Below are 13,867 nucleotides of genomic sequence, written 5' to 3'. Positions count from 1 at the left end.
CGGGCGGGGCGGGCTGGGCGGCGGCGGCGGGACTTTTTCCGCGCCGAGCAGCGCTTAGCTAAGCCAGGCTCGGGAAAACGCGGGTCGGAGTGCAGCGAGCAGGCGGCGAAGCCGGTGGGTGGCGGCGGTGCGGCTGGGGCCGGGGCCGGGATGCGGGCGCGTAGCGGCGGGGGAGCCGAACAAAGCGGGGCGGGGGGGGGGGGGGGGTTGGACCAGGCTGTGGCTCTCCAGGTCCGCGTGGCCGCCCGCATCTCTCCCGGAGCAAGTCGCCTGAGGGGAGCAGGAAGGGAGCAGCGTCTCGCCCGGGGCGGGCCCGGCTGAGAGCGCCGCTCCCCCAGCTGCCCGCGGGGCGCCCGCAGGCCCGGCGGTCCGTCGGTCGGTCCGTGGCGGGGGTGGATGAGGGTGAGCCCCGGCCTTGCTCGCGGGCCAGGCAGGAGAGAGCGGCCGCGGTGCCAGCCCAGCGCCCGCCGCTTCCCCTGCCCGGGAGCAGAGCCATGGCCTCAGGTGTTAGCTTTGCAGACGCTTACGGCAGCTAGCTTGTGCCCTTTCAGCCTGTCTCTGTGGAGAAGCTGTTGAAACAGAGGGCAAAAAGAAGGAAAAGCAAAGAAAGGCGCTGTAATTCCGAGCTGCTCTCTGGTGACCCCTCGGAGCCCATTGACCGGAAACACGGGGTCGGGAGCTGTATTTGGATCTTCCAGAACAAAGCGTGTTAAACCCCGTCTGTCCTGACGGAAAGCATGCTTGGGGGCCTGGCAGGCACTGTGGCTGACTTTAGATAGCAAGGAAAAGGCCCTGCCCGAGGTGGGTTGTGTCCTGTCTGTTCCCGGCTCGGCTGAAGGATAGGGCTGGCCGTCTGTAGTCCTTTACCCTGTAACTCACATTTCTTCTTTCAGCTATCTGCTTGCCAGGTGGTAGGTTTAGAACTAGCACACCGTGCCCTTCATGTTAAGGAACACGATGTGGCTGTTGTTTATAGCGGTGGTGATGTGACTAATAGCTACAGGCGAATTAATAACTCAAGGCTCCCAGCTACACTCAGAGTATTTCAGCTGATTTAAAGCTTCATGCTGAGTGTTGGAAGATCAGAATGCTGGCCCAGTATCAGGGCTTTCCAGCAACTGCATCCAGACCAGAAGCAATGGGAAGAGCAGTCTCAGCCTGCTCCGTCTGTGGTAGCAGTATTTAGTAGGGGGATAGTGTCACACAGAAAATGTAATGGTGTATTTCAAATGTTTTTCGTTTTTTCATATAGTCTGTATCTATATTTTCCTTCTGTTACTAGTCAGATAATTATTGTTTAGCGTTATACATTGTAGAGGAGAAAATTTTTAATTTGCATGTCTGCATTAGTATCATGATATGTCGTGTATATGTTCATGTACAAAAAATACTTCTTTGAATGCTTGACATTTTCTCTTGCAGTCATGTGATGTAGAAAACTGCCCTTTTCCTATCTTTAGGGAGATGTTTTACATTGCTGATGTCTGTTTTGAACATGTGTTTTAACAGTGCTGTACTCATTGCTTTGTAGTGGCAGATAGATACTATGTTGTGTTGTCTCCTGTGGTTTGCATATTTCAGGATCCAGTTGGTAACTAAAGACAGTTTAGTTATTTGCTCTCTCCCATCTCAGAAGCTTTGGTATTATTTTTAGCACTATACCATTCATTTCTGTTGATGAGAATTGATTCTCATTTCAAATAACTATTGCTTTAAAAAGAAACCTAGTGGTTCTTATGGCAGTGGTGACACATGATGATATGAATTTATTTTTCTTAGGTCCAGGTAGAATAAGTAAATCCAGGCCGGAATGGAGTAAAAAGTTGTTTTATTTATTGTTTTTATTTATTGTTTTCTCTTATCAAAAGAAAAGCATTAGAACAACTGCATTTATGTCGGGGAAAAATATTTTTGCTGTTATTGCTGTACAGAGAGACATTGGTCATTTTTGGTAGCTTGCAGAGCATAGCTTTGGACCTTTTAGAGCCACTTTATTTCTTACGACTTAGTATATGTAAAGATCATTGTATCATCACCTTTATATTTGCTGTCTCTGTCTCATTTTTTTTATTGTATTTTTTTTCAGATACAATATTATAAAATAAGCTTCTTAAAATCTACAGAATATATTTTTCTAGATTATAAAAATGCTGTTGTTCTTTTCAAGAACTTGTTTTTTATATTTCTTTACAGTTGAAACCTTGTTTTATCTAAGCTTTCAGAGAAAATAATATCAAAGAGCAGAATAAAAATCTGTAATAAATTTTTAAAGCACTGCCGTGATTTCTTCCCCCCACATCTCCCCCCCACCAGGATGAGATCATCCTCCACAGAGAAATGCATGGCATCACTGCATTACCTAAAGCAAGATGAGGCAATTCTTAGTGGCCTTGGTCAGAATCAGCACCATCCTCCAGAGAGCATTGCTGTTACCCTGACTGCTGCTTTAGAGCACAGAACACCCTCCTGGCTCAAACACGTATTGGAGTGCCGAGCAAAAAAAGAGAAATCTCTTTGTTGGGTGTCTTTTGTTCTTTAAAGAGTGCAGTGACCTGGTGCCTGAGAGAGCTCAGGAATTGATGGATATTAAAAGTGAGTTACAGGTTCTGTTCTGAAGATAAACCATGTGCATTTCAAATACTCAACGTGTTATAACCGGCTTTTCTAGACAATCCCTATGGCTTCTGTAAAGTCTCTCAGCTCCAGTTGTGATGAAGCAGAGTGCTGGAAGCTCTAACACTTCACTGAACAATTGAAACTGTAGGCTGTGAACTAGGCTCCCAGAGGCCTTAGTAAGAAATATTTTTATGATACAGTATTGCAAGTTGTGTTTTTAAATTTTTCAGAAAGAAACTAATATAGTTTGTTGTAATTGTAGGTTTTGCTACCTACTTCCAATTTCTTTGTTTCTTTGGTGCTGGATCAAGGACAGCAGTTTGAGAGCTTTAAAATTTAAGGTCGCTAAAGTGTCAAAGACATAAGTCTTATTTTAAGGTCACTTAAATGTTGAATATCTCTCTTAGTGTTTGCATCCTGCCTTAGTATTTATGTTGTGAGAAGCATTCAGTGCTCTCAGGGGTCTGCAGTTTGCTTAGTTAAGCTGCTGCTGTTCAGTAGTTTGGTTGATGTGAATGCAGGAGAGCCCAATAAGCCACTCAGCCTCCCTCGAGATTCCAGGGGCTCATCTGTTGGCCAGAGTGTGTTAGCCTTCCCTGTACTTTGGCTGAGTCTTAAAGTAGCTCATGGTATGTGGCTCATCTGATAAACAGGAGCTAGCCACAGCTTATGGAAGCACATATTTACTAGTTCACACTCTCTCCTTCATGGACTTGCAGCACTGGCACTGCAGAACTTCACAGTGCCAGGCAGCTGGGATCAGCACCTGGGGTTTAGCAGAAGTTGGTTTCTGTGCTGACATGGCTGCACTGCTGTCTGTGCACCTGCTAGCTGGTTTTGATAATAGAGATGGCACATGATGCTGTGCTTTTTTTTGTTTGGTTTGGCAGATTATTACTGCTCTTAGCCAAAGAACAGATGAAGGAAGTTAATTTCCCTATCTCTTATTAATCCCAGACACATTGAAGGGTGTGAGCTGTGCTTGTGCACCTAGTTCTTCTCCAGGGCAAGGAAGAGTATGAGTGGCATCAGAATGGTGGGTCAGTCTCCTTGGATGTTTTCCTACAAATTCTGCTCAGGCTGAGAGCTCAGGAAAGCTGGGACCCAAACCAAGGGATATTGTAGTAGGGATGGTTGAAAAAGTCATAGAAACTCCTGAAACTGGGCTGTGCTGGAGCAGAACTTTAAAGCATCCTTGTCAATGAAAGGTGTTCTTTTCAATTGCTGGGGATCAGAAGCTCTGCCCTCCAGTTAGAGCTGGGTGCACACAGCAGTTGTCACTGTAGACTAGACTTTGCTGGCAGTGCTCATGTTCCCTGCTCTCTAGGGCATAGGGTTGGATCTCTGTCATGCCACAGGTCATAAGTATTTGAATTGCCCTTTGGAGTTTCTTGACTTTTTCTTCCCACAGGGTACTTATAATGAATTAGACTTTGAAGTTAGGATGGATGAATCCAGATCAAGAGGCTAGGCAGTCTAGTTCAGCATTGTAGATTTAGTTCCTACCCTATGATACTGTCTTTAAAGTAAATATCTAAAATATGACGATAAAATGTATTTTAGACATTATATTTCTAAAATACTAAGCTTATTTTGTATTTTGGTCATTTGATTTTCAGGAAATTTCCTGTTTCTTGCATTACATAAAACAGTTGTCAAGTCTGGAATAACTTGGTGAAGAAGAAGACTTAATTACATCAGTGTTCTGAAATAACATTCAGAGCAACACAGAAGATCTTTTGAAGCCACTAAAAATGTAAGTAAATGTCTTCCTAGAAACAGGTTAAGAATGCAGATTATACATAACCAAATTACTGCTTCTGATGCATCAGTAATTGTTGCCACAAAAAAGGGTGTTTGTGTTGTACTAACAAGAGTACAGATACAAAGTTGAGACTTAATAGAATAATAATAATATCATTATGTAAGATGGCAAATATAGTTTGCCCCAAAAAACTTAAGCCTTAAATAAGAATCTTCATCATATCTGACCAGCAAATCTTGCTACTTGGTCTGGTTACTCATACCTTCTTATTTACCATAAATATATCTGCTGAAGTAAGTTTTTTTAAAATTCTTGTAATGCCTTGTTTGACCTTCTTGAGGTCTTGGCACTACTAAGCAATTATTACTCTGTCCTATCTGGTGGTTTAAATTTGATGCATAATTGTTTTCTGACACTTGAGTTTAAGGTAACTTTTGGTAGTATGTTCCATGAGTATACACAAAGTAACCGTGGAGGAGGTTTAATGCTTTTAAATTGATTTCTGATTTGGTATCCATTATAATTTATTGGCCTGTATTCTCATAAAAGTAAGTAGCCCACAGCATAGGAATCATTCCATCAAATGATTTAAGTTATATTGTTGTGGTTTTGTTTTACTACCATAGCAATTGCCTTCACATACACCAGTTAGAAAGGGATGCAGTGATGTTTCATTTGAAATGGAATGCAGAGAAATTACTCATTTCTCAAGCTACTATGACCTAATTTCTAATCTATGTTAGTCTTTGCACATATCTAATCACTTATATTGCTTGATTTTTGGTTCTTAATTTCTACTGCATCTGGGGACATTACAGTGTTTTAAAGATTGTTTTTGATTTGTTTCTCTCTTACCTTGCTTTTTGTAGGTTTTTTCAAAGATTTGGTCATAGGGATCTGCAGACTTTTCCCCAGAGCTCTTTTAGAAGGCAATAATGTTCTTCTTTCAAATATAAAATGCTTTCTGAGATTACTCAGAAAGCTTTTTTTTTTTTTTTGCCTACTAATATCCTTGGCTAAAGTTATTCTGTGAACTGTCATAATACTTCTATTTTCTTGCATTTTCAAGCTGATAATTGAAAGCAATAATGACAGAAATGGGAGATGGACCACATCTGGGGGAAGATCAGACAGATGCAAAATCTGTTCCAGGTTTTAAAGGGTAAGTGAGGTACTTTTGGTTTAAGTCTTCAATATAAGTCTGGGCAGCAGCTTATGTCTAAGGGATTATATATGCACAATCAATCCTTGATACCACTGAGCTAAGATTTTAAAGTTTAGCATGCTACCAATTACTTACCAAGAAGCTGTTGTGGCAAGGGGTGTCTCAGCCTCGAGGAGTAACTGAGAGAGGCATCTCTGCCCGAGGGAGATCCTGGTGTGCAGCCTGCTGTATGTGGAGGAGGACAAGTGACTTACAGGCAAACTTGCTTATGAGCCATGTTTTGGGTTAGTGCATGCTCAGCTAACCCCTAGATGTTGAGGAAGACTTATGGCTCTTAGCCATTGTGTTAGCTGTATCCCAAAGTCCAGCTTCATCGAGGTGTAGCCATCACGCTGGCAGCTTTTGCTTAAGCAGAAAAGGAGCACACATCTGCCACATCTCTTTAGGTTTTGAATGTTTTCTTGTGTAAATTCAATGATAATAACTTCTGTTTAGAATTCAGAACAGATTTGCTTTTTCAGAGCTAACCTTTCCTCCAGGTACATAGATTGCAAAAGATGATAGTAAAAAAGCCCAACTGATTTCTTGTTGATACAGTAATTGGCATCCTTAAAATAAGTTTTCATAGTTTTCATATTCTCCTGTGCAGAGGCATTACAATTTTAAACACAGTTCTTCCTTGATTCTTTTAATTTCAAGCTTGTTGCAAGTTCCACAGAAGGTTGCTACAAATGCAATCTCACCAGTTCCATTGGGGTTGCTAAAATAGCCTATTGTTGTCATTATTTTGAAAAGAGAGATCAGAAATTAACACCTACATTTTGTCTGGTTCCTATACAGAAAGAGCCTACCTGCTAGCAAGTCTATGGACTCTGGAATTCTGCCAGACGACAGTTACAGAATGGATTTTCCAGAGATGGGGGAATGTGTAATAATAAACAATAAGAACTTCCAGCCACATACCAGTACCACTCACAAGTTTTTTTTACTTTTTTCATTAATTTAGATGAATTCGTGCTGTGTGTTACTCTTCAAAATTAAATATGCAGACCAGTTTTGATTGCACTCTAAAATTAAGTCATGGGTGTGATTTATTTCAGTCCATTCTTCCAAATATGCATAGAGGGAACACATTAGGGTGTAGCAGTAATGAGGAGGAAAACTGATCTGCAATACAAGTCTCTCTTACCTTTTAGTCATGATTTCTGTTTTGCAAATGAAATTCTTATGTCCTTAAATAGGGAAGTAGATATAAGAATAAGATGCAGATAAATCTACAATCGGTACAGAGGGTGGGAGATGGTATGCCCATGTAAAAGTGCAATGTTTTCTCTGCTAGAGTGGATCTGGAATAATGGAATATTTCAGACTGATACAGCTTTAAACAAGAAAAATAATTTGGCTCAATCAGACCATGTCATCTATATAATATGAAGAAATAACACAGTTCTCTTGTGTATAGGGATGTCGTCCCGTTCAGGTACAGATGCAGATGCTGCAAGTGTCAGAGAAGTTTTTATGAATTTGAGATATAAAGTAAAGATCAACAATGATCTTTCATGTGGGAGCATTTTTAAACTATTGAAAAAGGGTAAGTTATTATATGTTGTGTGTGTGTACATTAAGTCAACTGCTGTTTCCAAATACACCTCTTGCCCTCACATCTCTTCTTTCTGGGTTCTTTTAGATGCTTTTTCACACCTTCTGGTGATTTATTGCTAAGGATGACACGTACATCATAGTTTCTATGTTTATTCATCTTAGCTGTCTCTCCATCTTTTGTGCCATGACTGTTGTATCCATATCCTTTCTCATCTTCTAAAGAAGGATGGAAAAAAGGCTGAAACTTAAATGCAGACTGATTTATATTCTGACCCTGGGATCTCTGAAGCTCTGTGAGTTGGAAAGAAAGCTGCTAGATTGGGTGGAGGGGTTCTGTGCTTAATGCTTAATGGTGTGGCCCAAAGAGGGGTTCTGATTGAGGGACCAGAACTGCAGGTGTGTAGACTGAATTTTCTTTTGGATAAACAACTCACATTTTGTTTACCTTGTGAAACAAAACACCCTTCTTTCAAGTGAGAGCTTTATACTGCTGTGTCAGTCCTGCTTGCCTTGGACTTGGCTGCATCTAGAGCCGTACATTAAATGGTGCTGGAGGTATCAGTGCCCTGGAACAGGCCATTCCAGTTAACTGCTGCAAGGTTCTCTGCCATGACTAGGCCTCATGCCCACTAGTGCTCTCACAGATTGTTCCAGGTCATACTTAAACACTGAAAGTGTTCCAGTGATTATTCCCAACAGCAGTTAGCCTGCAGCAATCCTGGTCTTGGGTTTTGTGTTTGGTTTTGTTTGGGGTTTTCTTGTTTGTTTGTTTTTAATGAAAGTGTTTGCTAACATAGATGTAGGTCTTTAGTGCCAGTTAATATTTATGCCAGAAAATGTTCCCAGACGTGGTTAATTCATTAGTATTGTTGTAGCTGGTCTGTTGAAAGTAGCTGAAAATGTGACTCTTCTAAATGCAGTGCTTGTCCATAATTGTAGAAATGCCTGAGTGTACATCACTTGAGTAAAGTTGAAACAATTAATTTCTTCCAGAACAGAAATTTAGTGTTTTGTTAAGCACAAAACAGTAAGACTTCAGATTTTAGGGACTGTTTTTATTTTTCATCTACAAACTCTTGCATCTTTTTGAGTTACCACTCATAATTTCTTTTGGATCCTTTCTTTTAACCTTGTTTGTATCTTTTCATAAATTTGAAAAAGTCATCTTGGTCCTCAAGTACATTTCCCACAATGTCAGACAACAAAAGACATTGGAGAATATAGACTCTATGCTATTTGTATACCACAAGATGAAAAAAAAGTATAAAACTACAAACACTTTATATCAAGCTTAAATAATTGTAAGAACAAAATTAAGAGGATTCAGAAATCTTCCTAGACCTCATCACAGGTAAAAAGTGAGAGAGAAGTGTTCTGCTAGAACCTGCAGGAGCAGCAACAGCCACGGTCGTGCTAAATTTAGTTCCCGTGTAATCCAAGTAGTTGAAGCATCCCCAATTGGAAAGAGAGGAAGGACTTCTCCTTTCTTTCCCAAAGCCCAGGGTATTCCATCAGTCCAATCCCAGACCACAAGGCTGACCATTATTGCATGAATGAGCTGTATCATTCCAGCTTGGAAACACTGTGGGAATACCCTTTTTGTCTCCTGACTATTCCTGGCCTAGCTTTGTGGCCATGTCTTGGGAGGGTGGGCCCTTAATTTGGGATTTCCTGTGCCAAACCTCCTGAAGTAAAGTAGGCAGGCTTCTTGTGTTCAGAAGTGAAAACTCTTTGGAGGTTTCTAAATATGCTAATTAGTTCTTAAAAACTTCTGTAACCTAGGAAGGATCAAATGCTCCAAATTTTTACAGAGTACAGGAAGTTAAGATAATTCTCTTTTTTCTTTCAAGTTTCTGAAGAAGATCACAGCGAGCGAAGCAGTTTTGTTTGTGTCTTGCTGAGCCATGGCGACGAAGGATTGATCTATGGTACAGATGGGCCTCTTGAACTGAAGGCACTAACAAGCCTTTTCAGAGGTGACAGGTGCAGAAGCTTAGCAGGGAAACCCAAGCTCTTTTTCATTCAGGTGATGTACAGCTGAACAATGATGATCAAATCAGCCAGATAGTTTAAAAAAATACCATTTCCCACTAATTATTAGTGCAAAAAGTTAATCCTTTCTAAAATAGATTTGAATGTAATTACTTTCAGAGTAAGATTCTCTTCAGATCTAAAGTGGCACAATTTTCCCTGTTAGGTAGGCTGTATTTATAACAGCTGGCATTGTGTTAATTCTATGCATTAAATAAAATATTAGGTAATATTTTAATGAGTTTCTGAGTGCACTTTTGAATGAATACTCAAATTGTGTAGTTGATTTAAATAAATTTTACTAGTTATCTTCTGAGTCTGTCTAATGGAAATGTGACACAAATTCTTGTTATTTTTGCAGTTTTTTAATCATGATATAAATTTTAAAACACAAAATATCATTGTTTTTATAATGATCACTGCCTTTACTTTTCTATTTTAACATTATTTTACTTTTCTATTTTAACATTTTTTTCCATTCTTCTTTCTACCAAATAGGCTTGTAGAGGGACAGAATTAGATGCTGGTATTGAGGCAGACAGTGGATCACAAGAAACAATGTGTCAGAAAATACCTGTAGAGGCAGACTTCCTGTATGCCTACTCTACAGCTCCAGGTGAGGCACTGTGTCCATGTCAGCCTGTACTCATGCTATAAATTACAGCCTGGAGTGGCACCCAGCCAGTGGGTGAATTCACTTGTGTGCAATGTCCTTTGGTCACTTTGGGTTAGCTGTCCTAGTTGTGTCCCCTCACAGGCTCTTGCCCAGTCCCAGCCCCTTGGTGGGGGAATGCTGGGGAGGCAGCACTGCTCCCAAATGTGCTGATAACACCCCAAGGCACTGGGGTCTTATCAGCACATTTCCAGCTGCCAGTGCAGAGCACAGCACTGAGGGCTGCTGTAGTAAAATGAACTCTTGCTCAGCCAGACCCAATACAGTCCTTCATGGAAATAAATATTTACTTCCCTCAATCACTTTTTTAAATTTGACTTGATTTCTTGTTGAAGTAGTTGCTATTCTCAGTTCCTACAAAACTGAATACATCCTTCTCACTAGCAAACCCCCAAATGTTCATCTGCTGGAAATTCAGTTAATTGGAGTTGTGCAAATAATTTACAGCAAGAGGAAAAGATATTATTCTCAGAGAACAAAATAATCAGATGTGCAGAAGTGGATGATAAGTACCAGCATGTTACTTGTCTATTGACTGTATTTGTATTGCATTCTTAAGCAAAATTGGTAGTGACAGAGCCCTTCATATGTCCTATTTCCACTTAGCAGAGGTAGGTTCAGTCTTTAATTCTGCACATATTTGTGAAATTAATGACACTGAAACCCATTTTCCATCTGTACTATCACTTCTTTGTATTTGTGTACCCCATGAAAAGTAGTAAGTGAATAATGACTAAGATTGTTGCCGCAGAAGATAACTTTCCTGACTTTTGATTTTCTTCCTACTTAAGATTTTCTTAGATTATAAAAGATGACAGGATTAGAAAAAATTTTCAATTGGAATTTGTGGAGATTATAAAATCTAAATGTTATTGGTTGGTGGTTTTGAATTATTGTAAAATATTGGTTGCCATTGGAAACAATGCATTGTTCTCCTAATTGCTGACCTGTCCTGTATCAAAGGCTGCTCCCTCTCATCACTTTGACATTGCTCTTTTCCACAGGCTATTACTCCTGGAGGAATGCAGTTCAAGGCTCATGGTTTATTCAGTCACTGTGTGAAATGCTGAAGAAACATGCAGGGAAACTTGAACTCATGCAGATTTTAACTCGTGTCAATCGCAAAGTGGCAGAGTATGAGTCCTGCTCAACTCTACAGGATTTTAATGCAAAGAAACAGATTCCATGTATTGTCTCTATGCTCACCAAAGAATTTTATTTCCCTTCCTAAAATAATTTTTCAGTTCATGCTATTTATCTGCATTTTATATGCAATATTAGTACAAAATACCACTTTTAAATCTGGATAACTGTTCACTACTGTGTGTGGCACAATGAAGTGTCTCAAAGTTAGATATATGTCTGTTGTTAGAGATAAAACATAGTATGGCTGTGTAGAAATGCAAAGCTGAGTAGCTGAAGCAGATTTGAAAGTAGTGCTTGGAGTATTGCAGAAAATTAGGAAAGGGAGAGTGAAGAAAGATCAGATCGTTTATTGGAGCGATTTGGTGCTACATTTCACTTTGCCGAAGGGGCACAGGAAATAAACAGCTCTTGTAAATAGTTTGGTTTCAAATCTTACAAAGAAGATTCAGAGTGTCATTGCTGGTAATACAATAGTAGTGTCATCACACATTTCTTCTTAACTCAAGTTCTCAAAGTTTAGGTCAGTTTATAACCTAAACTATTTTTACACTTTTGGGCATAAACTGTGGAAAACAGCCATTTCATATTTTTGCATACAATTACAAAGCATGTCTAGAGTACAGTCAGTTTTTCCTGATAATTTGTGAAAATTTACTAACTTTGTGTGTGGAATATTAGATAAAACAATTATATCAGCATGGTAGCTGTTTCAAAATAAATTTTGTATTCTGACCTTGAAGCTGAGTGCCTAAGGGACCAGTCTTCCAAAATGTCATTTTTTTGCAGCTCCCTAAGGGTGGAGCTGTTGGGGCATATTTGGGGCTATAAGAACCAGTGCAAAAGGGAGTCTGCATTCTGAGCAGTCTCCTTTCCTCTATTTAGCCTTAAATAAGAATGGGTTGGCTCTGTGTATGTCACATGTAATCTGTGTGAAAACCTAGATTTGTGGTACTGGAGAAATTTCACTTCATAATGGTAATTCCATGTGTTAACAAATAGTAAATTTATATCTCTTGACTCTGAATTTTGTGAGACAGACTTCTACAAAATTGCAAAACATTTTTGCTGATATTTCAACTTGTAGCAGTCTTTTTAAGATCAGTGAAAGAATATGAAATTATTATAGGTGCTTGCAAAACAAGACTTGAAACCCTTTTAAAATTCTGTAGCAAAAACAATGCTGAAAAAATGATGTCCACTTCCAGAGGCATTTTTTACTTGTTTTTTTTAAATTAAATACTGTTTCCTGGATTGTATCATGCTTTTCTATGTGTGTTATTTGTTTAGGATCTGATAGCTTTTGCAAATTAGTTTGAACTTTAATTCTATCCTTTCCTCAAATTACTATTGTCCTTTTTCTCCCCCATCGACCTTACCACCTGAAACTGAAAAGAATCCCCTTTAAAGCATTGAATGCCATTGTATAGCCAGGTGGTAGAGTAGTGACTTGAGACATGGGAAATGCAGGTTCAAAAGGGATGCAGAGGAGGCAATTTTAAACATTGTAAATGAGTTCCTTGATGACTGCCTGCTGGATAGGAGCAATTCTATCTCTCTCGTATAGAAATGTTCTGTGAGAGAGGGTAGGTCTATTTTAACTCCTTGAAATTTCACTTCTGGGCAGATTCTTGCCCATGCTCCTGTTGCAAAATTAAATAGGCCTCTTCTTGTCATAGGTTATGAATTGCAACAAGCATTTGCAAGGTTTTATGTTGTAAATAACTGACAGGACTTCTCTTAATCTGCTTCAGAGTAATGGGGCAGAGGGATGTTCCTTGAGTTATTAGTTATTTTGCTATGAAAAACTCCTGTCACAGAGTTTGTTCTTCCCTTAGATTTAATGAATTCTAGTCTGGATTTGTCTTGGTCCTTCAAAGGAAAATTATTGTACAGCTTTTCCAATGGTCCTTTAAACAGAGCAAAGCAAAACCTAGGCTAGGCCACAATGAGTACCCAGTTGGAAGAATGAGACCTGCACCCATGAGATACACTGAGTCATATGTGGTAAAGGGATTTCCTGGGGCATGCCATGAGATTTGGTGCTGGAGGGATTACAGTGGGCATGCTGGCCTGGTGATGGGGGGCAGGGGTTCTCATTGATCTCACCTTAGCTCTGCAGCTGGCCACATGGAAGAGGGAGTGACTGCATGTTCTACCCTGGGCATGACCCACAGTCTCTGTAGTTTCTGTAACTCTCTCCATATCTATCTTTTATGTATAAAAGTGGCTGGACCACCCCAGTGTTCATGATGACAGTAACGGGATACTTGACTACAGTCTCACTTTCACTTCTCCAGAAAGTATTTGAAATTTTCCATGGCAGAGGATGGGAATGTGATCACCATGCAGACAGGGTGATGGGCTTGCTCCTGTCTCCTCCCTAAACCAGGGACATCTCCAGTGAGATTTCTACCTGTACCAGAGCATGCCTGGAAATACTTGTGCATAGTGCTGTGCTCTCAGATTATGTAGGTCTAGTGAATTTATCACTGGCAATCCAATAAGAATCTGTTAATTGCCTGTTGCTCCAGTGAACTGCACTATTTGTTAATGTGTGGTCATGAATGAGACCAGACTTAGAGCATAGCCCACACTGTGCATCTGAGATCTTACTGAACACAGCCAGACTTACAGTGCTGAATTGGTTATAATCAGAAATTTAATTAGCCCTATCCAGCTTCTCTGAGGACTAGTTGGAAAGCAGGGGAGTTTATTTTCTGATGAATTTCTATACTCATAGCACCAATCATTTAGCAGAGGTAGGGCTTAGGAAATGAGGTATTCCCATCAAGTCCTTTCAGGACAAGAGCCACATTTTACTCCAAGTTGGTATATTCCTTCACAGTGCCAAGGAGACATCTAGATACTT

At 40.0% G+C, this 13,867-nt stretch overlaps 1 protein-coding gene across 1 annotated transcript; it reads left to right on the top strand.

The window, feature by feature from the left end:
- The first annotated feature begins 3 nt into the window (after positions 1 to 3).
- Positions 4 to 12,254, top strand: CASP3 (caspase 3). The gene is made up of 8 exons (XM_054633335.2): positions 4 to 114; positions 4,236 to 4,372; positions 5,451 to 5,543; positions 6,387 to 6,511; positions 7,009 to 7,137; positions 8,999 to 9,174; positions 9,678 to 9,795; positions 10,857 to 12,254. Exons 3-8 carry the CDS (start codon positions 5,470 to 5,472, stop codon positions 11,081 to 11,083), a joined length of 849 nt encoding a protein of 282 aa, XP_054489310.1. The 5' UTR covers positions 4 to 114; positions 4,236 to 4,372; positions 5,451 to 5,469; the 3' UTR covers positions 11,084 to 12,254.
- The last annotated feature ends 1,613 nt before the right edge of the window (positions 12,255 to 13,867 follow it).

Source organism: Agelaius phoeniceus, chromosome 4 (genome assembly GCF_051311805.1).
Source record: "Agelaius phoeniceus isolate bAgePho1 chromosome 4, bAgePho1.hap1, whole genome shotgun sequence".
NCBI lineage: Eukaryota > Metazoa > Chordata > Aves > Passeriformes > Icteridae > Agelaius > Agelaius phoeniceus.
Note: the sequence above shows the minus strand (reverse complement) of the source record. Positions and strands in the feature narration are given on the sequence as shown.